The 26971-nt window shown below is 39.4% G+C and overlaps 3 protein-coding genes and 1 long non-coding RNA gene across 5 annotated transcripts in view; all 4 read right to left on the reverse strand.

Annotated features, from left to right (window-relative positions):
• Nucleotides 1-407: 407 nt before the first annotated feature.
• Nucleotides 408-2670, reverse strand: LOC141784268 (uncharacterized). 2 transcript variants are annotated; one of them, XR_012597428.1, is made up of 6 exons: nt 2433-2670; nt 1779-1832; nt 1527-1688; nt 1286-1422; nt 1107-1190; nt 408-943 (listed from the first exon to the last, which is right to left on the reverse strand). It is a non-coding gene; the product is annotated as an uncharacterized LOC141784268 (long non-coding RNA). The 2 variants fall into 2 exon arrangements; XR_012597427.1 differs by having other exon boundaries at nt 1286-1425; nt 2433-2668.
• Nucleotides 2671-5168: 2498 nt separating this feature from the next.
• On the reverse strand, nt 5169-13757 carry mief2 (mitochondrial elongation factor 2). The gene is made up of 8 exons (XM_074682432.1): nt 13566-13757; nt 10019-10179; nt 9395-9560; nt 9213-9310; nt 7972-8148; nt 7702-7865; nt 6974-7126; nt 5169-6473 (listed from the first exon to the last, which is right to left on the reverse strand). The coding sequence occupies exons 2-8, from the start codon at nt 10154-10156 to the stop codon at nt 5963-5965; spliced, it is 1407 nt and encodes a 468-aa protein (XP_074538533.1). The 5' UTR covers nt 10157-10179; nt 13566-13757; the 3' UTR covers nt 5169-5962.
• A 357-nt stretch (nt 13758-14114) lies between these two features.
• On the reverse strand, nt 14115-19075 carry alkbh5 (alkB homolog 5, RNA demethylase). Its single transcript, XM_074665548.1, has 4 exons — nt 17686-19075; nt 17519-17599; nt 17301-17423; nt 14115-15667 (listed from the first exon to the last, which is right to left on the reverse strand). The coding sequence occupies exons 1-4, from the start codon at nt 18402-18404 to the stop codon at nt 15508-15510; spliced, it is 1083 nt and encodes a 360-aa protein (XP_074521649.1). The 5' UTR covers nt 18405-19075; the 3' UTR covers nt 14115-15507.
• Nucleotides 19076-20031: 956 nt separating this feature from the next.
• Nucleotides 20032-26971, reverse strand: part of myo15ab (myosin XVAb) — a 47462-nt gene continuing 40522 nt past the window's right edge. Inside the window, 11 exon segments of the mRNA XM_074661853.1 lie at nt 20032-20486; nt 20575-20715; nt 20856-20989; nt 21591-21724; nt 23319-23452; nt 23529-23689; nt 24448-24544; nt 24640-24717; nt 26384-26478; nt 26574-26704; nt 26820-26902. Coding sequence (XP_074517954.1) covers nt 20385-20486; nt 20575-20715; nt 20856-20989; nt 21591-21724; nt 23319-23452; nt 23529-23689; nt 24448-24544; nt 24640-24717; nt 26384-26478; nt 26574-26704; nt 26820-26902 — 1290 coding nt within the window. The 3' untranslated portion in view covers nt 20032-20384.

Genomic DNA, 26971 nt, shown 5'->3' on the forward strand with positions numbered 1-26971 from the left:
TTGTATTAGCTCAAACTTTATCGAAAGAATGTTCAAAAGTCATAACTAAACTACACTACATATTCATGTTTTACGTGACGCTGAGTTTGAGTTGTTTTCACGACTAAAGATGTCGACATCATGTCAGAGGAGCACAACTTGTACTGGATAGTTTCAAAAGCACAAAGCAAAGAGACAGTCTTAACTAGTCAAGAGGATGGCCTTATGACGTGTGGTCTAGTCCATTACAGTGTCCAGTTAATTGTTTACTAGATCCCCAGATCCCCCTAATTACTGTTACTATCAGAAACATTGTGAGCGCGTGTGTGTGTTAATTACAGAAATTAATCCTCATTAACTCATTCACTGCAAGCCATTTTCCCTACTAACAATTTTTGGTTCCCAGAATGTTCTAGGAACAAAAGCTCTGACGTTCCCGGAAGAGTGCCTTTTGGTTTGATTTCAGGTTGTCCATACGTTCCCATGGAAAGTTTGCGTTACGTTCTCTTAACGTTCTGTGTTGGTGATATGTTTGGTTCCCAAAACGTTCCCCTGACGTTTATTTTTGGTTAAATTGCCATCTCTCAACCTTCCCCTAACCCTTAGGGAATGTTAGTTTTTGGTTATCTTTTGGTTGTATTTTAAAGTCCCAACCTTCAAACCCCCATAATTGTATTCATACCTGTACTATGAACAAGTAGTCAGTAATGGATGAAAATGCAAGTCTAGCAGCACTTTTTATTACAATATAGTGAAATACAAATAACGCAACAAAAAATAATCAAACCAATTACAATGAAAAGCCATGAAAAGATAGCAAAATACAAACAATAACAATAATGTTCTGCAGTTGGGATGTCTTGTCCAGTTGGTGTCTTCATTCCTTCTTAGCTGATAAAAAAATTAAAATGGGAGCAAAAATAGGCATGTCTGGTCAGGTGTGTCCTCATCCCTTTTGAGCTGGCTTTAAAAGAAAAAGACAAGTTAGAGCATTAGTCCACAAAAGCATGACAAATAACCCTAACATCCCTGATTTTGTGATCACCACAAGTGGTTTAAAGATTTCTAAATAATTTCATTACTTGATACATTCACCAGCCGAGACAAATAGAAGGATTCTAATTTACCTTCAGTGGGGGGCGAATGTAAGTGCTTGCCCAGTGACGTCCTCAATTTCTGCCTCTGGCCAATGGAATTCTTGAGACAGGCCGCTAGGGTGGAAGTGAAAATGAAATTGTTCACTTAAACATCATAATTTTGTCAGTCAATTGGTGTAAGATAATGTGAACAATGCATTAACACATGCCTGTTATAATCTTGAAGAGAGTCAGATCCAGGAAAGGCTTTTTGGAACTTTTTCACCGCAGCAATACATCAGCAGTATCCACTCAACACAGCACATGGCAGCTGTCCGTTTGCACCTCCCAAAGTTCAGAGGAAGTGCTGCTGAAAAAAACAATCATGCAAGTAAGACGAATATTGAGAGCCTTTATATTCTAATTCTGTAAGATAAATCAGTTCAGATAAGATTATTGGCATGTAATTACCATTTTGTTCTCCCTCTCCTGTTGTGTAAGACTTCGGTCCAGCTTCTCCAGTTCACTCACTGTTCTGCATGGTGAAAGCAACAGGTTTTTCATGCAGAAACAGCCTCAACCACTGCTGTGGTTTTGATCCTCTTCATCAGGCAGGCCATGTGTGCTCCTATACTATAGGGACATTTGGAAGAAGTTCATGTGAATTTTTACACACAATATACTTTCCTATGTGAACAACTTAGGTGTGTGTAAAATACTTACTCTTCTAAATGGTGGCCATGACTGAGAAACATTCCTCTCCATCATGAATCATTACTGAATGAAGAAAAATATAGAAATAAAAAGTTTATTTTAAAATTCCTGGTTCTGAAATTGTATCAAAACTTGGAAATGGAAAACTCTTATACAGCAATAAAAATTACCTAAAAACAAAACATCAAATAACTTGTAGATAGGATTTAAATACCTATAGATTGCATAGTAGCACCCACTTTAGTGTGTTGTTAATCTCTCTCAATAAGTGAGCGTGGCAGCTCTAGACTAACTAAACCGCATTGAGCTTTTTTAAGATGAACGTAGAGATAAAGTTTAAACGGACAGTGAGGCTACAACAGGAGCTACAGGCGAAAAAGGCTTGTGTGTTTGTGTTCATTCCAGCCCACATGCAGCAGTTATTCTGCTGTGGTCTGTTAAAACGCGAGTGTCTATAGATGAAATTAAGAGCCAGGTCACGTTAGCTCTTCTAGTAGAACATAACAAGGATTTACTAAAAGTACAAGTTAAGAACACGTCTCACAGCGGTGGGCTGTAGAGTAACAATACATCAACGGTGACTTCAGGACGTTCCCACCCGAGTTTACAAAGTTCATTTCAACATCTAAGATAGCGCCTAGCGACTTCTGATTAATAAATTACCTTTTTCGCGTAGTTTTCCAGTTAAGAAAGTTATCATAGACGAAGAAACGTGGCGAAAAAAAGACCGTGTAGAAGGAGCCTCTGCTCTCCATTCATTTGCCTCACTCCAAACAAAGAAGCGCGCCACTGAGGTCTTACGACATAGAGAAACAAGGGCTCATGGGAAACGGAGTCTTTATTGCGAAAAAGCAAGAGCATTTGTGGGTTCCTCTCACAACGCCATTTAATAAAAAGTTTTTCTTCTATTGAAAGACAAACACTTACCGTGTTGATGACCTACTTGGACCGATGCAGAAACACGTAGACACAACGCATTCATCTGACCCAACTTTTCTCCATTCATCTCCCTCTTCTTCTTGAGAGTCTTTTTGTCCTGTGGCAAATCAGCTGAAAGTTGCAATAGCGCCACCTACTGTACTGGTGTGTGCTTGTGGATCAAGCAGTTGGTCTTAAATCCTAAATGAGAAGTGTTCTGTTTTTCTGCTTTCAGCAGTTTTTCCCAATACATACACTTTATTTTATTGGCTTCCTTAAGAGGACTTAGAGGAAACGTATGACAAAGTAGGCACACTGTGCTTACAACAAATATTAAAGAAAGTTTTTATATAGTGCATTTCAGGACATTAAAGCTAAAAACAAATGAAACTAAAAGCAACAAAAATTGGCAAAAACTCTGACAGCATTCATGTGGCAATGTGTAAATCATCATTTTGTTAGCACAGTTACTCATCGTTCTCGGTTAACCAAAAAACAACCAAACGACAACCCACCCAATGTTGTGTGAAGGTAGGACTGCAACCACTGGAGAACGTTTCTGTTCTCTTTACGTTAAGGGAACGTAAGGCTTTGTGTGGTTGCAGTGTAACCAAGGAGGAACGTTCTCCGAACATTAGATCTTGGTTTGGTTGTAACTAACCTTTAGACAACCAAAAGCTAACATTCCCTTTACGTTCTGTGTTACTAGGGTTAGCACATTTTGACCTATCTTGTAAGACCCACAGAATATTGAGTTCTATGACTTTGTAAACACAGAAAACTGAAATATGGAGTAGACGCTCTTCTTTCATCAGAAAAAAAGATTGTCTCTACCTTTTTCTGTTCTTTAGCGGGCAACGTTCCGCACTGAAATGACGTCGATATACATCAATGGCAGTGAAAGAGTTAATAGGTAAAGTACTACTTGTTATCCCAAAATTACTTAAGAAACAGTCAAAATGACATGACGCACGGCTTCCGTAGCCTACAGAAAATTTGTCATTTTCTTTTTGTTTTACAGATTTTTCTCCAAAGGCAGCTCGGTTTACAGTATAGCACAAACACAAATGGTTTATCACCTCTACTATAATGTTGTGCACAGAGGACATTTACAAGTGTGAGAGGACAAACGTGATATTTCAGGCCCATGTACAATTACAAAAAGCTAAGACAGCCTTACACAGCTTTCCTACAACCAGTCCTTCTTAAATGACGTTTTGTGGTATTCAACAACTCACCTGTAAGGTCATTATGGTTTGTAGAGCTGCTGGATTCAACTTAAATCTAATTTATGCGAGTTAGGGTAGTATTATGAAGGCAGAAGGGAAAAAAACTGTTATACTTTAGTTATCCCAATTTAACTTATTAATAAACTTTCTTTGAACCAGATATAACACCTCAGGGAAACTGTCTTGCAAGCCTTTTAAAACTGTTCTCAAACCAGTGAAGACCACTGTGCACCTGTGAAAAGCCTAATAACTCAGTAAACAGTCAACCTGATTTCAAAGCAAATGTGAAAAGACCTAAAATCACAAAACCTCTTTCAAGCACCACAAATTTGCCTTAAACAAATGTATTTTAACCGTTATAGGGTTATATACTCACATATCTTCTGGGTTGTAGTTCTTTCTCTGAACTCTTGAAATTGATGATGAAGTTGGAAAGAAAGCTTAAAAAACTTGTGGATAAAGTTTAATCTGTTGGTGTCTTGCTGACGATGGCTTTAAAGATAATTGTATGGATACGTTGTCAATTTAAATGTAAGCAGTGTCTAACTAAATAATAAATAAAAAATGTCTTGGTTATCATTCTCCCAGCCTCCAGTGGTCTGTAATTTTCCCTGTTGGCTCAGTGCTTTAGTGCTGTTTGCACATAATTGAATCAGCCACTATGCATACATTAGTGTTCTTTCAGTGAAAAGCTATTATCACATCAGTGGAGTCTGGGCTTCACACTCAGTCAGAAAAAGAGCAGCCTGATTTTTCCTCCAAGCTCATCATCATTTTGCCTGGAACAACACACTGAGACACAAATCAAGGTGGAGACTGTCACACCAAGAGACAACTAAGTGGGCTTTTTATACTGAATATAATCTCCGCACCATCCTTTTTATCTGACAGACAAGACAGAGTAGGTTTTGGCGTCAAGTGATGCACAAGTCATGATGCTTTTTGCAGTCCTAACACATTCTTTGTGAATTCATCCCTGAGGCTTTGGCTGAAATTACTTGTGTAGGTACAGCGGCTGTGTCATATGACATCGCTTTGTGGTTATGAGCCGATGTTGATAACAGTAAGCTGTCTCCCACATAAGTTAAAACTCATATTCTGGTGTGAGTACGTTGATATACTTCATGTAGTTATCAATTGAATGAAAGTGGATGAAGTGTTTTGCGATGAGAACACATAACTGAGAATTAATTCTTCCAACAAAAAGAGAAAGCAACTGAGAATTTGAACAATTGCTTTAATTTTCATAGGCTGTTACTGCTCTCACAGAAAACCCTTTTTTTTCCTTTCACTCGAGAAAACACAACTGAAGAAATACCCACAACATTCATTCCATATTTAAAAGCAAGTTCTTAAAATTATTAGGCAACTGCAACGATAATTTAGAGAGTTAGTTTCCCAAACATGATGTGCAACAGACTGAACAATAAACAAAACAAACAAAACACTGCTTTACTGCTAGTTCCAGTATGAGAAAATTAATACAAAGAATCAATAAGTCCAACTCAGACTGACTGAGTGGTTATGTGCAAGTGCAACCAATCATGGTACTTTCCAGCAAAACATATTTTTCTGCATAGTTACAATATATTCAGGGGGATTTGGGAAAATATGCAGAGCAGACTATGGATTATAAGACAGACAGAACCTCCAAAGCAATAAACTCTGCTCCCCTGCTGTTAATGATAGAAAGATTATTATTTTTCTCCCTGACAACCAGTGAAAATTCATTATAATGGACACTTGTATGCAGATTTGTCTATTGTTTGTGTGGTTAGGCACATTGTTCTTAATAACCACATCCTCAGCTCCTTTCCTTGGCACTTCTCAATTCCTCAAAATGATTAGCTTAGCTCAACAATCACTTTCGCATACGCAGTCTTCTGTTCGCTTCTCCTTCAGAGTAGACGTTGATGCATGGTGCCTGCCATATTGTCACTCTCACAGTAATGATTCCTGTATCTAGGAAGAACGGAGGAGCTAATGACCAAGAGTGGACTGGCTGAAGAAAACTACATCTTTGCATCTGTGTTGGTCTCATAAGTCTTATATGAGAAGTATTTCTGGCTCTGACACAGCACAGTACAGCATGAAGCCCATCTGGTCCACCTGGTCCTCTGACAAGCCGCTCAGCAGATTAACAGCCGGCTTGAAGTAGCTGTGAAGCGCCCCTTGTTCCAGGTAGCCAATCAGCTCTGTGATACACTGCTGGAACCTCACATCCAGGCTTCCCTCAGACCAGTCGCTCTCACTGTCACTGAGGTGCAGGATGAGGTTGGCCAGCGGAGCTGCCTCGAGTGATCGTAGGGCCGGGTTCAGTTTGCACACCGCTTTGAGGATTTTAAGTGTGTGTCTGCGGCATCCGTCATCAGCCGAGTCAAGCTGGGCTAGGCGCTGAGTCTCCCATGGGTAGAGAGACAGGTGCCAGGCATTGACCCAGGGAGCAGTGAGCTCAGGCTGGCAGGTCAGACCCACATCCTCCTCCCTCAGCAGAGGCAACATGGTGATGAAGAGCGGTGGATCAGTGCTTTCTTCTCCTTCTGTTATTCCTCTGGGCCTACAGGATTGCAATAAGAGAAGAAGAAAGTCATCTGGGTTAATCTTTCTGCTCCTGTTGGGTGTAAATCAAACACACACTTGATTCAGCTCTACTTAAGTCCATATCTTTTCCAACCAAAAAGCTGCTGCCTCTCTAACTTTGTAAGAAACTCAAAGTTCAAATCCAAAATTTTTTAGAGCTGCAAAAGTTAATCAAAAAATCATTTTTTAATGGACCAAACAGTTAAAGTATTTTACAGAGAAGACAAATCAAACTTCGCTGACAACAGCCTCTCAGATGTGAACTATTTTGGGGCTATAAACTGATAATTGCTATATCAAGGTCAAAACATGTTACTTGAACTTATCATTTGTCATTGTTTGAATAGACCAAATATTAACAGTATTGAAATTATATTTCATAAAGAGTTCCAACAACATGAAGGTGAACAACTTTTATGTTGTTGTAATAAGTAAACATAAGACAACAGACTAAAATCATGGGCCACTCAGGCGTACCGTATCTCTAGCCTCAGTTCTGGTCCTCCCAATACAGGTCTGACGAGGCAGTCCATAGTGCTGCTGATGGATGGCCAGTTAATAGTTTCCATGACAGTTTTATTAAACATGTTCACAACTGCTTCCGCAGACAGGTAACCACCCACCAGGTACCTGTAAGACACAAAGACACAGGTCTAGGTTAGTTTTATTTAACCAGCAGAATTTTTCCTTGTGTAACTTTACCTGGAACTTTGATAACAACAACTTTGAGGTTCAACAATGAGTTAGTCCCATTACTTTTATATTTAAAAATCTGTTTTCAAAACAAAACAAACATCCAGACCTTGTGAAGTTTTAATTTAGATGGGTCTGAAACAATATATTTGACAAATAACTGTTTAACTGTTTGTAAGTTTGTGACTAAATGGTTTCAGGAAACATAAATTTCAAAACTGCATTTTTCACAATTTCAAATTGATTCCTCATAGACTAATCAGCAAACGTCTAACACCAAAAATATAAATTATTATGAAAAAAAAAAAATATATATATATATTTTTTTTGTAAATTGCAAACAAGCAAGTTGAAACAGTCATTTGGATGCTCTATTTTTCTAAGCAAAAAAAAAAAACATGGAGAAACTAGGATTTGCCGGTTTATATGAATTTCTTTTGTAAACTAAACACCATGAAGAAGTGGGTTGCCTGATGGGTAGAAACTTGGTGTTTTGATGTGGCTGTGATCACCTGTCCCAGTAGCTGCGCCCTCTGGGAAAATACTCCAGATTGAGCCGTCGGACCATCCAATGCAGTGGGTGTGTGAGCAGCGTTTCTTCTCCAGGGATAAGACGCCACAGAGAGGCTTCTAGCTGTAGAGGTATCAGTAAACATGCATGGTCCGCACTGACCACCTAAACACAGAAATAAACCCAGGTGGCATTCATACATGAGTACACACATAGCGGTACAAAATGTTTGGGTTATCTGCCAGAGAAACAAGATATTGTGCCTGTGTACCTGCAAATCATCCAGTAAAGAGCCTCCGAGGCACATTTCACCCAGGGGCATGTCAGGGTGTCGGCTGTGCAGAAAGCCCTGGATCTCTGTGCAGATGTCTAGAGCCAGTGACTGAGCCCTCTGGACCTCATGTGGAGCAAGGGCTGCCCTGGTATGATAGTACTGCTGCAGTCGCTCCTAAACACAGTTTCCCATGAAACACAGCACGGTAATAAATATCAAATCAGAACAGCAACTACACTTGTGTGTGCACTCTGCAGAGAGGCATAAACAGTGTGTTTGACCCTAGTGTGAGGTTGCAGAACAGTTTTGAGGTTTTCATCCTTCAATTTGGAAAACAGAGCAGCTGTCTCTTGGGAAATAAAAAAATCATTTTGAGCCTCTGAGGACTTAAGAATCCTGGCAGGATTACACTTTGCCTGACTAGTTGCCGCTAGGAGTGGTAAACAACAAAAAAACTCTTGTTATTATTGTTTTGGAACTACTTTTAGAGTGTTTAGAGGGGAAAGCAGCCACTCAAAACTGGTGTGGGCACAGATTAAACAGTTTTATGGAGTGCTGCAATAAAAACTCTGGGCTAAACACAGAGCCTGCCACAGCTGATTCTGCTGTGCCCTCATTGCCAAATCTCCATCTCATCCAGTTTTTTTTAAAAAGAACTTCTTTTTTAATTTTTAAGTTTTGGCCAAGAAAACAAAGTTAGACATTTTTTTAAATTGTTCATTCACTTCCCAGTGCTCTTTACAAAAGGCACTTTCTGTGGATGCTAGTTGGGCGATTCAACTTTGCAACTCACCAAAAAATCTATGCATTAGCAACTTTAAGAGTAAATGACATTGTTCTAAACCCCTCTTAACATCCACTGTTGCTTTTTTATCAGCTCTACCCAAACTTACTGACCAATTTAATTCATATTTCAAGTACTTCACTATTCTCAGCACTTCTTACTGAGGGAATGGTTTGCATCCTAACTCAGATCTGTTTCACGCATGTTTGACTTTATCTATAGAGAGAGTGAACAAGCCCCTCAGGAATGTCATTATGCAGGGCTCTTGGGGCTCTGCGCAGCCTAACCTGTGCATAACAATAAGTGTCCCCGAAGAACTGTAATTTCAAAAACATGGTACACATGCATAAATGAATGAACCAATGCTAAGCAGGGCTTGTTCTGCAGCTGCTGACACTGAATGTATAATCTGTGCTTTGAAGAGCTCAGAGGTGAAATGTGGGTCAGAGTGTACCTGAAGGCTGAGGACGCACAGCTGGAGCCTCTTGGATGTTGTTTCAGGTTTGGACTGATCCTGCAGAGGTGACATCTGAGGTTGTTGGCTCAGGTCAGCTGTTTGAGGAAACACAATACTTTTGTAATGTTCATGTGTGTTTTAGTCTGAAAACTTTTTAGTAGCTGAGGAGTTCCCGATACCTTTCTGCTGTCTTGTTGCCTTGGCGACATGTTTCATCACCACACCCTTTATGCCCTTCTTGATCAGTGTGGGCGATGCAGACACCAGACTCAGCTCCTCCCAGCTCTCAGCCATCTTCTGCTCCACCTTTTCATCATCAGCAGCACGACCAGCGCGCTCTATCAGCTGAACACAAACACTCAACGTCAGAGGTGCAGAGATGCTCTGGAGGACTATCAATATGCTGCTCAAATACCGAGCACATAACCTGCAAGCAAAGCTATACTTGGCCTCAAGGAACTTCAAGTTCTTCCTCTAAAATGATGTTTAATAGATTTCAGAAAAATTTGACCATTCACCAAAACTTGGTAGGGACATTAACCTGTTAAAAGTCTTAACACTGAGTTGCTTTTGTTTGACAGAAACTCTCCAGGTGAAGTGTGAGTCTGTGATTTGACAACATCACACAGTGGAAACTAATTTTTTTGGAGCAAGCTTAATTTACATGGAGTTCAACGTGTATTTTTGCCACAGGTCAGAAATTTTGCATTTAACTCCTTAAAAAAAAAAGAGTTTTCTACATTTTGAAAAGATTGTTGATAAGAAGCATTCAGTGTGAAACTAACAACCTCAAAAACACTCACCCGTTTCACTGCCAGAGTAGCAATTCCTAGCATGGCAGCTCCACCAACTCCCAGAACCAGCCGGGCATTCGACAGCAGGAAGTCAATCACCATGGCAATGCCATCCTCGCCTCGCCTCCGACTGCTCTGAAAGTTCATTGCTTCTGCTCTTAGGGGTTAGCCTGGAAAATAAAACCCCTAAAGTTAAAGTGAGAAGAAAGAAGACATGGTGCCGACTTCCTTATTTGTTGATCATGCTAGTCATCCTTTTATGAGTGCTAAAAAGTCAGAATTCTTAACTTAATATGTTACATTTTGCATTTCAATAGTGTATGTAATGTGTAACCAGCAAAGAAGTGATTTCAAAACGTATCCAATAAAAGAGGCCATTTTGGAGTTTGTTTTTCTGACCATGGCAAAATGAATACTGCAAAAAAACAACAACCAAAAGCTCAGTGTGATTTTATTTTTCACCACAGGTGTCGGTTCACTGCAGGTACAGATGGGAAAGTTGGATTTTTGTAGGTAGAGAGGTTGAGCATGGAGCTTGATAATCTGGCTTCCCTCCACTGTCCAACCATGACACAACAATTAAATTTTTACAGCAAAAATAAAAGCATTTACAGTGTTCATAAAAAAATAGTTTAATTTGAAAAGCTACTTTATATATCATCACACACTGTATGGTGGATAATTTTTCCAAAAGTCATCATTTTACAGGTTATTAGAAACCTCACTTAATTTTGCGTGGTCTTGCAATTGGTCTCTATTTTTTTCACATTGTTGAACACTGTGTCCCTGCAATTTCATCAAATGTTTTTATTTTGCAATTTTGTACTTAAACGGCACATTTTTGATAGTTGATACAGCAACATCCTGAAGGCTTCAACAACATTTCTGGTATGACGTATCTGTTGACCTATTGATCTGATAGCCAGTTACTCCACTGTTTAAAGCTACAATGTTGATTAACATCTGTAAACAGCAGGAGACCTCTGTTCGGTCTGATTGTACGAACTCCAATATCACTAACATTAAATAGAAACTGACCTCTGCTCTGGTGTCAGACGTGACAACCTGCAGCAGGCGTACACTGTGCTGTAACTAAACCAGGAAGGTTGTTGTATATTTGACCCTGCTGGTGTGACTCAGGCATTTATTTGGTCTATAAATAGAGCATGTCACCATTCTTGGGTGCCTGCTGTACCTCTGGCAGAAGGGACAGACACTTGGTTGAAATAGTTTAATGCTCAGGTCTGCCGCTATTTATGGATCTCAGGTGCCTGGAGCTGAAAAAGATAGGCATATTGTAAATGTTCAGTCTCTAAAGTGTTAATTATAACAAAAATCATGTTCTGTGTTTGATAGGACTGTGAATGATATTTCTCAAAACAGTCTTATCTTTGTTTTGAACAACCTCTATTGTTCTGTCGCAGCCCAAAGAAACAAACTAAAACATGATTCCCAGGCCTCTGTTTATACGTTCAAATCGAGTTGGATTAAACTAGGAGCCTTGTGTTCATAAAAAACAGATTATGATGGCTGGCTTACAAAAACACGGCCTCAAATTCCAGGAAGAGGCCAGTGAGAGACATCTGCTGAGAGGTTAGTTTCCTCATAATAAAGCCATCAAAAGTGATAAATGTGTTCTGCTCATTGTTATAACAACATGCATACTAGCAGTCTACAATTATCTACAGAAGGAGAGAAATGTTCCTCACAACATCTGCACAATTGACTTTTATAATGGCTTTACACTTCTGCCAAACTCAGTCTACTTATATGATTCTAAAAATACCCCACAAAAAAACAACGAATCTGATTGGTTTCATCAGAATTCAGTAAAGAATTTTGTCAATGGTCAGACATGTAATTGTTTCTTACATTGTTTTGCTGTGGATTTTATGATTGTGGCTAAAGCACAAACTACAGAATTAACTCCAGACTCAGTAGGAGATGGTTTAAAAGATAAACACATTAAGCTTGTTTATTTAGTGATCTGTTATTCTATTATTTAAGGGTTTAAATTAAAAGGGAATTTCACACTTGAATAGCTTTCTGAGGTGTAATCTAAAGATTGTATCTAATGTGCATGTAGTCTTTGTGACATCACTCATTGGTTTCTGATCTTCCTCAGTTATCACGTTGGAAAAATTGACTCAATCTAACTTTCACTCAACCTAGCTTGAGACGAGAAGGTAAAGTTGAAGCGGGTCTTTTACCTCCTCGCAAAAAGCTGCTGTGGTGTCACCTGTCAGTCAAATGCGCCATGCTGCTAGTGTGCAAAACTGTCATTTTAATATTCCAGAAATAACAGTTATAAAAAGTTGTTCTCAAGTAGCATGGCCAGCTACTTTTGAACGTGTATGAATGGGATTTTTTTAACTGATGGTCACCTTACATGGTTTCTTTAGTCAGTGTTTGAACTGTGATTAGCGAATGTGTTTGGGTTGTCTGAAGACTAGAAATGTGTTACTGAAATATCATTTACCATTTTCATAGACTAAATCAACTTCTGATGGTGGTAGAACTGACAGAGTGACATGTATGAGAACAAGCAATGAATGGGATGAAAACGGCTCAGTAGGTTATCTTTTTAAATCAACCCCGAGCTTGGAAAGGTCCATGCAGTCGTTGAGTCTGTGGATCAGGACTAATCTACCTCACAAAATTTAAAGAATGCTGACACCAGCTAATGAATGACAAACAACACTCCTACATTGCAGCTTTGCCACTCTTTTGCTGTTAACTTAAAATGAACAGTAAATTCAAAAAAGAGTGTTGTCTGTATATGGCATCTAAGAATGAATATTTAATAATGATTTCAGAAAAAAATGTAAAAAGCAAAAAAGAGCAAACAAATTTTGTGCTGGGCCAAGCTCGAATCCAGCCGTGGCCTCTTTCCTGCACGTCACTCCCCACTCTCGCCCTGTCCACTGTCCCCTCTCCTATCCTATTAACGGCATAAAAGCCAAAAAATAAAAATAAAAACTTAAAAAATATACACATCACAAGTAATAAATTATTCTGAATGATAATAGTCAAAAAGGTATTATATATATTATATAGAAAGGGTAAGCGAGTAATATAAGTGTACACATATTTCATACCACCTCTGTAGGTAGAACCCCAGGTAGCCTTTCTGTCTGGGATAGTGCACGCTTACACTGAATTTATAATGTGCTTTGGATTTTACTGTCACACTTTTGTATTTAGGAAGTGCGTAATTGACACCTGGCAGCAGCACATTCAGCCTCAAGATACACAAACAAAGGTTAACAATGTATCGTGACACAATGACATGCTATCTTCAAGCTGCTCTGTACAGTTACAGAGAACCAAACATAGAGTACCATGAAAAAGAGAGGTTGTAACGACCCATTTCAACATATAAGACGAATAGGCCGGCTAATTTTATCCGTTTAACGGTCGTCAGTATTAAGAACAGCAGCAAACGGATAAACGTCTGTTAGCAGAAAGTGTGAGCGTGCCAAACAGGCCAGCGAGCTGTTAGTTAGCCACATTAGCATCCAGTGACAGCTTTGTTCTTACTTTGAAATACACTTACCACTGAGAAGAGAGAGAAATTCAAAAGGCTGAAACAACACCATCAGCGTTGGATAATGATGATCGTAGGAGACACTTGTCACTACAAATCGTTTAATAACTTTCTCACGTCTGCTGCACTTGGAGTAAATATAACTCAACCTGCTAGCTTACAGCTGTTGACTTCTTCTTCTTCAATTGCGGCTGATTTCCACCAACAGCGCCCCGAAGGAGGAGCACAACCACACGCTAAATCAGGACTCAAGAGAACACGTTCACTGCGGGGTCAGTTCCCTAACAAGTAATTGTTGTTGTTTGGTTGTGTTTTTATACCTTATTGCATTCATACATTTGCCTCCAGAATGAATTAAGTCACATCATCCCATGTTTCCCCCGCAATAGGCCCATTATTATTATTAATATTACTATATATAATAAATGGGAGTTATTTTTTAGGGTAGAAGACAAAAAAAATCCCAACTACAAGAGATGCAGTAAAAATGACCATTTTATCGCAAGAATTTTGAATGACCACAGAAACTAATATTTAAAGTTTTTTCCTCTTGAACCACTGACAAAATATTTCCCTGGTTGATATTGCTGATTATCTTGAATGATGAACTTTCCATTTGCCATTTCAGAACTAGATGTTTCTTTCCATTGAAAATAAGCCTCACCTTTCTGCATTCCTGCTTAAGGTGATATACAAGACTTAAGAAAAGAAAAGCAGCAAGTTTAGCAAATCTCCAGTAAAGATGTACATACATTCCTTTGTGTACATAAATTTAACTGACTTAACTTAACTGAAGGAGTTTAAGCTGAGGCCATGAACTGGGGATGTTAACTAATGATCTGTACACGAGTGAAGAAGACTCTGAATGCTTTATAGATGAAATGGGCACAGAGGAATGTTAAATATTTTACTACTGTGTCCACAGTGTGAGTGTCTTACCCTAAGTTTAAAGACATAGTTGCTACTTGCAAACATATTAAACCTTGTCTATTTGAGTATGAAGCTGTAGCAAAGCTCCAGAAAACAAAAAACAAAACTCATCCTGTTTTTAGAAAGTAATTTATCAGCTGAACCAAGGTTATTTTGGTTCATGTGTAACTACAGACAAACCTTGCAGCCAGTTAATGAGTAGCTCTGCCAATATCTGTCTGACAGTGAGCAAGAAACACATTTATCTGTGTCTACATAGCAAACCACAGGAACAAGAGTTAGTTTTGCAAGTTTAAACTTCTGATTGACTCAAATATCACTCAAAAAAATAAGGAAAACTTTTCATTTAATGCAGAACTGTGATAACATGGCCTTTTATCATATCAGGTAAAGCATCCTTAGACAGAAACAAAAGTTTTACTCAAGGTTGAGTCTTCAGGATCATATCAGAACCCAGTCAGACTTCCTGCCCTTTGTTTTAACTGAAACAGCTGTGGTCAAAAAGCAAATATCCAGGATATTACCATAAACGTATGGGTCAGAATTGTGGGTGCAAAAAACAAATGTTCCATTCTGCATAAAAGTCCCCCCAATCAGACTTTACAAATGTAATGTACATTATAACAAGTTAGATTACAACTCCTTTTGTACAAGTCCATACATACATCTTCCTTTTATCTCTTGTGGTCTGTACATCTTGGCTACAAAAAATACATGCCATTATCAAGTCTCTATGAACACAGAAAGAAGAAATGTTTCATTTAAGGTAACTGAACAGCTTCTTTACAGAGACCAACTGCACTAAGTAACTTGAGGATTTGCAGTTTGTGGCTGAGATGTCGCTTCATCTGCTAGAAATGAATACGCACTCAAACTGATTGAGACTCAAATCAAAATGCAGACATAATGACTCAGCGCCATGAGCAAGAAAATAATGACTGAACAAAGAATGTTACAATACTGAAATACGTAAATGACTGGGTATATTTATATAAGTGTACAAGTGTGGAAGAAGTAGTGCTCAGTGGCGTCTCATTTTGACTTTGCGTCCTGAACTATCTCTGTGTTTGTTTGAGTCTTGACCACGCCTCCAGTAGTTCTCTGAGCTGGCGCTGTGACGGCCATGTCGGGACAGCGATGGGTGTCTGTTCTCTTCTTTGTCCATCTCAAGAACTCTTGGCCTGGTGAAGAAAGATTGAAATACAAGAAGTCAAATTTGGATCATTATTTATTACATTCTGCACTACTTTGTAATTACAAATTTGGTAACATCTGCAGAGAGATAACAAAACTATTTTAGCATTTTAGTTACATCTGAGGCTCTTTTTAGCTGTAGTAAGACGAGGGATGGGTACCGAATGAAGTACTTTTATAGGTACCAACCGAATTCTATCGAGTATTGATTCACATAAAATCAAACAGTACTATGTTTAGGTACCTAAACACATCTTTGTGACTGTCAGGGTAAGCAGGAGAGTAGGCAATTTTCCATGCTGGACATGAACACAGCACTACACGGTTCTATATTGAAGAATAAATATGTTAGATTGAAAAACTACTACTACTACGCTATATGGCTGACATTGACACCAACATGTCTTACAAAGGCAGATTCTAATGCTGTATTAGTCATGGGATGATGCTACATTTTTGTAGGAGTTGATTTTAAGTCTGTGAGCCTCATTTAACAACTGTTCTATAGAATAAGAGTATTTTTAAAAACCAGCGAGCATAGTTTTTAAGACAATTCTGACATCCAGTTTTCTAATTTGGGATTTTTTTCTTAGCTAAGAAAAAAACTAAAGAATACTTAAATTCTTAAATGATATGCTAGCGAAAAATGTTTACTGTCATTATGCACCTTAATATTCATAAAAGTAATTTATAAATACAAAAATTTAATGGAGAAAACGTTAACGCTGGATCTGAACTTTTTCTTTATCATGACAGGTTGTCTTTCTTCTGTTTTCATCAAGATATCCCCTCAGACTTGAGATATATAGATATTTTTATTGTTTTATTTCATCTGATGATCATTTTCATCAGTCTTTTCTGAACAAGTGATACCAGTGAATATGTTAGTTGTATCCACTAATGGTGCTACAAAAAAGGAGCCTTGTATGATAAATCAGGCCGTTTGTTATTTGCTTCTTGAAGAGAAATAGTTCATGAATCTGCCTTTGAATTCTCCTTCAGAAACCTCTTCAGAAAAAAATAAAGAGAATTCATAGAGGATGTTGGTGAATTAGGCCTGGTGCTTTTACAAGAAGCTGCTGCTTTCTGTAATGCAGAGTCAATGTCAGTCCAAGAGCATCCAAACAACTCTGATAATGTAATGTGTTTAATAACTATCACAAGAAGCCTGTTAAGCAGTGTTTATTCATTTTGACATGTGCCTATTTTTTTTTAAGGAATTCATATTTTCCTAACAAAATTGAGAGTTTTTCTACACATCAGTAAATTTAATTTACAGACTTCAAACATGAACATTGTTTCATCCCAGTGAAGTCAGACCAAGTGCAGTAAATTAACACAATAATCTTAGAGAATTTCGTATACTTGAGCTAAAATAGATTAAGATATTCCATGATATGATGGAATTGGTGAATGGTGATACTATTGGTATCCTGGGCCCCCCTATTGAATATGACATCCAGAGATTCCCACACACAATAAAAATGAAAGGTACTTAACTAATTGCTCTTAAGATTGGACTATCTTTCAATTATCAAGGCATGTCAAGTTGATCTTCAATAGGGTTGGTTTTATTTGACTTCAAAAAGACCTTTTCTGTGTGCAGGTGTGGATGTTTACCTGTGAGCAGCATCTGGGTCTGCTCTACGATGAGAGCGTTTGGCTTTCAGAGGAATGGGTCTCTCTACTGGAGATGAGCTCAGAGGTGTGTCTGCATCTAGTCGAGGAGCATCAGGTCTGGTCCTGTGAAACAAAGGAAGGAGTGCAAATATAAATATGTAGGCCAAGAGTAAAATTTCAAACAACATTATCACTTTATTGACAGCATCATGACCCACTTTCTGAGGATGATAACGGCACGCCGCTCTTTGATGTCTTGAGGTCGGATGCAGTGAGTGATGTCATCAGCTGCGTAGCCACTGAAGAAGAAAGACAAGTTCAGCCTTTGACATCCACACAGAAACAATAATATCAGTGCATCTCTAAAAATATTAGCCATTGTCACCTGAGCACCGTGACACTTCCTCTCCTCACAGGCAGGACAAACACTGGCTCTGACACCCGAATAGGTTTGAACTGGAAGCGACAGCCAAAGCAGAGGGCGCTGTCACTGAAGAAGGACACTGAGACTATGGGACGTGCAAAGATATGCAGAGGATCCACATGTGACACAATGCAGCCACCTGGTTGATAATCATTGATGACTGCACTGTTCACAAAACCTTCTGGTATCACTCCACTGGACACCAGACGCTTGATCACCAGCTCATGCACCCAGTTCGGGATCTCGTCAACCTCTCCCTTGCGGTAAAGCCTCTCCTGGCCGGGTCCACGCTTCTCCAGCTGGGCTCCATACGTGTATCCTTCCCCAAAGAAGTACTTGTTCCGGAGGGGGGCTCTGTCAACGGTGTGCTCACGGTAAAGTCCAGCCTCCCCTTTGGCCACCACGTCGTCGATCTTCTCCTCAATGAGGGCGCACTCTTCGGGAGTGAAGATGCTCTTCTGTTGGATGCTGCTCTTCACCCGGCCGGCCTCCTGTTCCCGGAGCTCCGCGCTGTCATCACTGTGATCATAATCGTCGTCGTCAGACTCGCGAAACTTGCGCTTTCGACCTTTTCCGCGGCCGTTACTCGTCCTGTCCACGTATTTGTTTTTCTGCTCGTCTCTGTGCGGTGTCATGGATTTGAGCTTCTCCCTCAGGTCAGAGTATCCACTGGCTGCCATGTCAGCCAAAACAGTATCCCTGGTAGTGTGACGTGAGCTCCTCGCTAACAGCACGTATCAGCGCTGCATTTCAGCACTGTTTACACTGGAGGTGATTAATGTGAAATGAGTCGATGTCAAAGGGAGCCTTACTTGGTCATGTCTTTTTGCATAAGCGAGGACTAACTCTCATTTGCTGCAGGATTCAAAAGTAGCTAACATTAGCTAAGAAGCTCCATTGTTGTTGTGTGTGATGTGGAAAAAACGCTCTTGTATGAAAACTGAAAATACTAAGATAATGTAGCAGGTACAAGCAAAGCTGTATTAAACGTTCGGTCGATGGCACACCACGCTCACCAGCGGCTGAAGATGGTAAGCCGACCTTCTTGGCTAACGTTACAGCTAGCTCAGCTAACGTTAGCCTGGCTTGGTCTGTCCGGTGCCGCCTGCAAATACCGACAAACCACGCAGCAACATTTCACATGTCACCGCTAATTTCCACTCCGGAGGGCTCCTGAAACGTTTTCACTGAAGTCTTAACTTCAAGTATCCAGTAGGTACATTTTTCACATTCGCACTAAGCTTAGCCACAGTCGATTTACACCATCATAACGAATATCCAAGAGAAAGGCTGAAAATAAACTCGTGTAACCTGCAGGAGCTTTGCGCATGCTCAGTGATGGATTGTCTGTTTGAGGAGGATGTGTCACGTGTCCTGAGCGGAAGATGCATAAATCCATTTTGGGAGCCTTGAGGGCACGCGCCAGACTACTGCTAATTTTATCTCACTTACCTCTTATTTACTTCCCTCAAAGTTCACACTGTGCACACTTGAACATCAGGCGAAAGTAGTCTTTCTATTTATCATATGGTGGATTCATGTTTTTTCTTTATGTTACAAAAATCTATTCAATGTATCATCTCTGTATGCAACAGTAAAATCTAAAAGTATCTTCCTTTTTGTAAATTTCTTCTTAAGTTTAGTATTGGAAACTGAATGAATTTTGCTTTTATGATGCTGCTTAAAATTATTTAGATTTTTGGATTTTATGCCAAATTTCATTTTTTTTTACATTTAATACCTACATCAAGCAATGTGTCAGCCAATAGACATAATTCTATGTTTAAATTTAATAATAATTAAATCGAATCAAATCAAATCAAAACAAAAAACTGAAAACAAACCTGACATTTAGACAGTTAGCTTTTTGGCTGGACAACAATTAACTCAGGTGAGTGTCAGTTAAAATCAAATAGCACAACGATGGGGTTTCACAACGATTCTCAAATGTTTACCATAGGTAGGAAAATGGGAGAAAACTTCTGGTCTGCTTTTTGATTTACTATTTGACCATGTTTTCTATAATTTTGTATGTAAAGCAGCTAGGTGTGAAATTTAAAAAAGACTTGATTTTTACCTGAGGGCCTATTTAAATAAAAAGATGTGCCATTAAATATTGTTTTGTTTTCAAAGCATTTACTCACTCACAACAGAAGTAACAACATGCAGTCTCTCTAATTTGCTCATTTTATTTTGATAAATATTATTTACAAAGTAATAAAGCAGTACTTTACATTTCTACTATAACTTTTAACACAAACCTTTATTTTTTTAACATAGAAACAGTATGAATAAAAAAATAAAAAACATTGCATATCATTTATAAAAAATTTAAATGAAAAGGCACAGGCTCACAAACCTTCCTCACAGTTAATTTCAACAACTTCTGTGCAGATAAAACACATATAATGTTTGATTAATTAAAACTATAGTAGTAAGTGCAAATACAAATGTTTTGAGTGACTGTGTTAACAATGACTTTCATGTTCAGATAAAGCATTATAACAATCAAGTAATGATTCAAGTCAGTCAATGATCAAGTAAGTGTGTGTTTTTATGTGACACACTAGAAAAACCTGAAGGCAAGAAGAGGTAGGCTGTATTTTGGAGTTTTTTTCCCGATATGTGTGTGTGCTTGTGTGTGTCTTCATTAGAGCATGTTATAGCATAGTGATTTCACTGGGTGGCAGAGTGAGCCTCTTCTCCCGCACAGACATCATGTTTTCCACATGCATTGCGATGACTCGACACAGCTCCAGGCCCTGAAGACAAATGTGGTTGACATGAGAAAAGAGACTGAAACATCATATATGATATATAAGACGCGTCCTTGTGGTGCTTTTCTGATACCTGCTCTAACTGCAGCTGGATGACCCGCTGTGTGTTGATATCCCCCAGTGTCAGGTCTACGTATGGGTAACTGGTTCCAGCAGTGGGCCTCTGGGTGCGACTGGACTGGACCTCCACCAGAGCGACCACTGCCATTGGCTCCTGAAACAGAAGCCAAGCATTATAATGCACATATAACTGTCAAATAAAACTATGGGATTCTGCTTCTGTGCTCATGTTTCCGTAAAGACGAGCGGAGTCATATCAGTGCTATAGATGTGTGTAGGCAGGTGGTTGCTTACGTGTGTGTTTTTGTGCAGGAAGTGGAGCCCATGTTGATTGACAGCAACAATACAGGGGGCATAGAAGGTGGTGGAGCTGCTGCTGTGGATGTAGAAGAACGAGGATCCGAACATGGGGAATGCACTGACCAGCCCTGCACACACAGATATTATTTTCAGTGATAGTACATCATCAGCAGCATCTATTATAGAGGAGGTTTTGAATGAACCGGGTATTAAAACTAGTTCTATTCCAGAAATTCCCACATTTTGTGATGTATTCGTCCAAGAAATCATGAGGTGACTCAGACATCAGCAAAACTTCTTTCTCAGAAGGAGCTTTATCAGGTCGAAACAAATTATCCCGCAGGCCATTAGCAGAGTGATCTGATAGCAGGTTTTCATACGGAACTTCTGCAGTAATTAGCAGAGGAGGGATTCCAAATTACAAGAACACTTCAGGCTTCACTTGTTCAATATTGTAATTCCCTTTATTGTAACTGTTGAAATGTAAATATAAAAAAAAAAAAACAAGCAGCCCCTGGGCTTATGTAGATGATGGCTTGATTGGTTAAATGTGTCACAGTGGGAGAACATAAAAACTAGGTGCAGTATGTCATCAAAATTTTTGTGCATTTTTTAGAAAGCTTTATAAGTTTCTTTAATAGTATCCACAAAAAAGGCTTTTTAGCCTTTAGGTATCGGTATAGAGCCGACAAAACTTTATGGACATAATTAATGAAACAAAGCTCTTACCCAGAAACTGAGCCCGGGCCTGATGCTGGTTCAGGGCCTGCACTTGCTGCATGTGCTGCGTCACCATGGTAACCCACTGCTGGGGTGGCTGCTTTTTAAACAGAGGTGCTGGGATGTACTCGGATAACTCGTGTCTTGGGGAGAAGAGGAGAAGATAAACACAAGTCTGCTTCACTCTGTGATTTCCCAGAATGATTTCAGTCAGTGAGCCGTTCTGCTTGGCTGTCTGCTGTGAGTGTGGGAGGAAGGACACAGCGATAACCACGGTAACCGAAAGAAAGGAGGTGAGTATTTTACAGCTGAGAAAACAATGTGTCATGCACTTTGAACACAAAAACTATAGGCTGTGCTGCGCTGTTTTATCCCTTTAACAAAGAGCTGGTTTCTATGTGGTTGTTGAACCTCTGAGTATATTGGAAAATCTATAAAAGCTTCAGTGATGCTGTGAAAGAACTACGGTATGTGGATGTTTACAGACTTTCTGCATTATGAAACAATCATGCTAAAATAATGACAGTGAAAAACAGTTTTACAATTATGTGTAAATTTGCAGTTGGCTTTTGGATACATTTGTTCTAATCTTCATTTTTCTTGTCTTGTTAACGTAAAAATCTACTGAGATAGTTGTTAATGGGCAAATTAGAAAGGTCAAACAGCTCCTCAGATTTTTAAATAAAAAAATCTGGATATTTACAAAGCTTTACTGAAGATGTGATACAAAAAATAACAGGGTCCTGCAAGCTGTATAGAAGCTGAAAGCAGAAAAATTGCAAGAATTATTGGAACACATTAAATGAGAGAAGGAGATTAGAAGTAGGTAGTAGTAGTAGTAGTAGTAGCTAAATATCCGTGCAGTGTAAATGGTTGTCTTTGGGAGAAAGGATACAACACAGTCCAAGAGGGTGACAGTCAGAAACTGACTTCATATGTGACTCTTTCCATCCCCTCAAGCAAAGTCCTCATTGTGCAGTTTCTGCAGGGCTTTCTTTAATAGCATCTGTATTTGACAGTTAACTGCCTTTTTAGCTACAGCTTCTACAGTTGAGATTGGCCTGGTCCCCTACCATCACATCACACACCTCTACTGGTCACTTGTCTCAATCTAAGGGTGTTTTCAATCAAATACAGCACCCAACAAGGTTTATACTTAATACAAGTATGCAGCGCAAAAGACATCGACAGCTTTTTTTTACGGATCATAAAAAAAAGTATGGAAAGCGCGTTTTTTGGGGCCAGATTGAACGATGCGTTTCATATTCTCTGCTGTATCATAATTTAACTTTACATCAGAGCAATTTGAGCTATACAAACATGGGGGAGGTGCTGAAACTGCAGATTGTGTTTGTTTCTCTCAACTATAACACTTTAATTTTGTTTTATTTCTGTTTTTTTTTCCTTTTCTCTACATTGGGCTCCTGCCCCAAATTGCACAAGTTATTTCCCCCCAGTATATTTAAAAATGTCTTTTTTTCCTTCTCTGTTTCTTTGCTTGTTTCTTTATTTAAGTTATTTTCTTTTTCTTATTTGCTCCGGCATAAAATTTTAAGTAAAAACTTGGGTCATCCTTGAATGCATGTTAAACTGCATAAGAGTATAACTATATAGCTCTTATAAATATTGTGCTTAATAATAATGTTTAATGGGAACAGGTGCGTGTATCGATGAACTTGCTACGTCATGGCGCTTATAGAGCACCTCTACAATTTGTACATGAGTGTGTTCGCTCACATGCTCGGGATGAAGATGATGTCTTTGGCTCTGTGCTGCAGAGCGGCCAGTTTGGAGATCTGATGGAACTGCTGGTCACTCACTTTTCCATGTGGGAGAACATTCAGCAGGCCCTTACGGTAGTCTGGTAGAATCTAAATATACACAAACATAACAGTTACAAACACATCTAGGTTTTATTTCCTGTATGTAGAGCATCACCTGATGTACCTGGTTATAGTGCATGGCCACACACAGCTCGTTATCAAACTTGAGCTGTTGAGTCCAGATGACTCGTCTGAACCAGAAGCTGTAGTTTGTGTCAACCAACTCAGCCTCTGTCGCAACATCAAGGATGTACTCGTGTTTGTTCAGAGGACGCACATTCTGACCTGAACATACCAAATACACACATACAATGTTTTTTACGACACCAAAAAAACCCCAACAATTATTCAGATTATTTACTTCATTACTTTCTTCTCCTGGATAGTCTGCTGACAAACAAATGACAAATGAATAAAAAAATTGTACACCCAGTATCAGTTTCTGATTTCTCATCACCAAAATCCTTCCAAACTACTGGCTCTAACAGCTTCAAAGATGGCGCCAATACTTGTGTAGCCACATGTTGTGTGACCTGCTGTGCTTCCGAATAGTACACTAACAAGAGCAGCTGCCAGCTGTTATCATGTGGAGATATTTAATGCCAAACAAGGGCTGAAAAAAAACAACACAAGAGGCCTGTGCGAGCGCTTCAAGGGCAGAGTCAAAACAGGATGCTAGCAGCACAGAGCGTAGCAACATTATTAATGTAAACCAGTGTTTCTATTCAGTTTATGTATGACCTTGTAAAGTGCATCTACGCTGTCACAGTAGATTGTTTGTTACCACAATAAAGGGTCATAAGGAGGAAAAATGTATGTTATATTGTTACTGCATCGTGATTTTGAGCCACCTCTTATTTTGACATGACAATTCCATCAGGATTCATGAACATGAGAAACTTCCTCTTGCAGCAAGAGACCAAAGAAGAGTCTGTGATGCTATCTGAGAGCAAATCTGCTTCTTGATTGACTCCATGTGCTCTTACAACATTTGAAAAATGTTTCCATGTGAGAGAAAAGGGATTAGAGGTCTGTGAACACACCTCTGTTTGTGACTAAAAATATGGCGTATTCTTCTATGGCCTCCAGTCTGTGTAAACCCATCTCATAACACAGCTCCTCAATCACCTCCAGGGCAACCTGAGAAACACAACAACACACACAGATTTATATCACAGCCATATCCTCATAGACAGGGGCGGTGGTGAAGTGCCAAACAGTGTCAGGAAACTCACCGAGCATGTTTTGATTTTGGCGTGGCGTTCGATGCCTCCTGGAAAGAGAAACAGCTGTCGTTTTGAACTGCGTCCTGCCTGAAAAAGTATGGACACACCCTCATGAGCAAACAGTTTACAAACACTTGAACTCTAAGGTTGTTTAAAGTGCTTGAAAACTACAAATGACAAACAAGCTACTTGTGCATTAGTTAAAGAATTTCTAAATGACACAGAATCATCTTGGTAAATTTGACATTACTGTTTTAGATTCAACGAAATCAAACATCTAAAGTAGCTAAGATAAAAGACAATGAAGTCCTTTACTTTTCCTCACTTAGCAAATCCTTTGAAAAGTGGAAATCAAATTTTGCATCCTCTCTAATTACTTTTTACTCCCTGCTCATCTGTGGTACAGCTGGGTGCTGTTGTGTTTGGCAAATCTTACTTAAAGCTGAGGAACTAGTGCATTTGTTGTAGGCAACTTTTAGGATACACTGCCAACATTCATTGTTTTTTGTTTTTTTTTAAAAAGTGACTAAGTACAACTACTTGCCTCCTTAGGGCTTTGTTACAGACTCTGAATGTGAAAACGAAAATTAACAGACAAAAGCTGGATGTTCTGTTGTGTTTGTATTTATCACTTAAAAATCTATGACTTATCCTTTAAGAGTGGCTTTTAATAGAGTTCATACTACATTAGTTGACAGATTTCATTCATGAAGTATTGCAAGAAAAAGCTGGCTTGAAGTTCCTGTCAGTGACTGTTAATAAAGATGGACAACACATTTTAACATCCTTAGGTGGACAAAAGTGAGGCTAAAATGCAGGTGCTGCCAGATTGTACAGGTGATGGATGATGTTTGATGCCAGAGTCTGTGTTGTAAGTAATGGCTGCAGGTATTCCTGTCCCGCCCCTTTTTCTAGACACCAAACAACACACTTAATTTTTCTGCTAAAAGGCACGATGAGCCATCAAGAGCGCGGTCACACTGTCAAACTGTGCCGTGCTTAAGGAGGCTTCAGCCCGAAAGCACATTTGGAATGATCAGTGTAACCGCAACTGTGCCGTGCTTGAGTACGATTCACTCCTCTGCTTTGGCACGCTTCGGAGAGGTGGGCTTCAGCACGATTTACTTCATGTACGAGCACAAGCATGCGGACAGCACGTATGATCCATGATGCGAGCGCACCTCTGGACAATCATTTCAAACAAAGCAGGGGTGTTAGAGGGCTGTGTCACGCTAAAACGACTTACCATAAGTCAAAAAGTCCCTAAAGTTGTAGCAGTGTAACAGTGTCTGTGTCTCATTGTGCTGATGTGATTGCACTTCATGTAAACAGAGGCTTTGCAACGTTGTAGGCGGTCCATGCATGTGTGTGATACCCACCCAGAGAAGCAAGGATTAAACTTTTCATACTGGTGCTACATGCTGCTGTAGCAGCATTTGGCACATGACAGCCATAGTGCTTTAGCTTTCATAGCATAAAAACATATTCAAACATTTTTTTTTCCTGGAGAAAAAGACATTTAAATATAAATTTGCATGATGACATTTTCCTTTATGGAATCATGTTATAGAAAAAATTATTTGATGTGTATTTAGTTTTAAAGTTTAACCCATGTCCCATCTGTTCACATGAAGGAGACAGGCTTTATGACCTGTACAGGAGTCAGTTACTAGGGAGAGCTTAAAATGTTGTGGCTTCACCTTTGGGAACTGTCATGTTATCATCTGTGTATGGTTGTTAAGAAGACACTGACCATTACTGCCTTCAGCTCCATGCTGTTGGGCGGCACAACACGACCACCAAACTGAAACGTCTTCTTCAGATTCTGCTCACAGGCTTTAGCGATTCCTGTCACAAGTGAGGAAAAATATTCCATTCTGGTGGTTTTGGTGATGTGAATACATGTGTTACATTCTGTGGTTGTGTATGTCTTCGTGCTTTACCCTGATACTGAGTCCCAGCACTGCGAGAAGCTTGCTGCAGGTATTTCAGCAGGAACGGCTTGAGGACCTCAGAGCACCGTTGGAAGGCAGTCAGGATGTACAGCAGCCTCCAGCCTCGTTGGCAACTATCACTTTATGACACATGAGTGCATGGACACACTCAGGATTACAGGCTCAGGAAAGCGAGAGGAGCACAGTGTGTACGTGGGGGGTTTGTATGTTGTAAATGTGTTAGAGGAGACGTACGGTTTGGAGCTGGTGTTAGCGGTAAGCTGTTTGAGGAGCTGGCAGTAAGCTTCATCCCGCATCAAGGTGAACTCTCTGATGAGCTGAAGGGAGGATACACACATATGGACACACAGGCGTACAAATAACAAACACACATATACAAGCATATA

This window comes from Halichoeres trimaculatus, unplaced genomic scaffold (assembly GCF_033239565.1).
Source record: "Halichoeres trimaculatus isolate MK-OKI-2021-1 unplaced genomic scaffold, fHalTri1.1 fHalTri1_scaffold_2, whole genome shotgun sequence".
NCBI classification, from domain to species: domain Eukaryota; kingdom Metazoa; phylum Chordata; class Actinopteri; order Labriformes; family Labridae; genus Halichoeres; species Halichoeres trimaculatus.

Bases quoted from the DNA above. Each gene is read 5' to 3' on its own strand.
- alkbh5 (XM_074665548.1), bottom strand. From the start codon at position 18,404: ATGGCAGCCAGTGGATACTCTGACCTGAGGGAGAAGCTCAAATCCATG. The intron at 17,600-17,685 runs GTGACAATGGCT...TTTCTTCTTCAG, and splicing joins GGAAGTGTCACGGTGCTCAG to TGGCTACGCAGCTGATGACA. The intron at 15,668-17,300 runs GTAAACATCCAC...TTTCTTCACCAG, and splicing joins GACCCAGATGCTGCTCACAG to GCCAAGAGTTCTTGAGATGG.
- mief2 (XM_074682432.1), bottom strand. From the start codon at position 10,156: ATGAACTTTCAGAGCAGTCGGAGGCGAGGCGAGGATGGCATTGCCATG. The intron at 7,127-7,701 runs GTGATCACAGCC...TGTGTCTTACAG, and splicing joins GGGCGCAGCTACTGGGACAG to GTACCTGGTGGGTGGTTACC. The intron at 6,474-6,973 runs GTACGCCTGAGT...GCAATCCTGTAG, and splicing joins GAACTGAGGCTAGAGATACG to GCCCAGAGGAATAACAGAAG.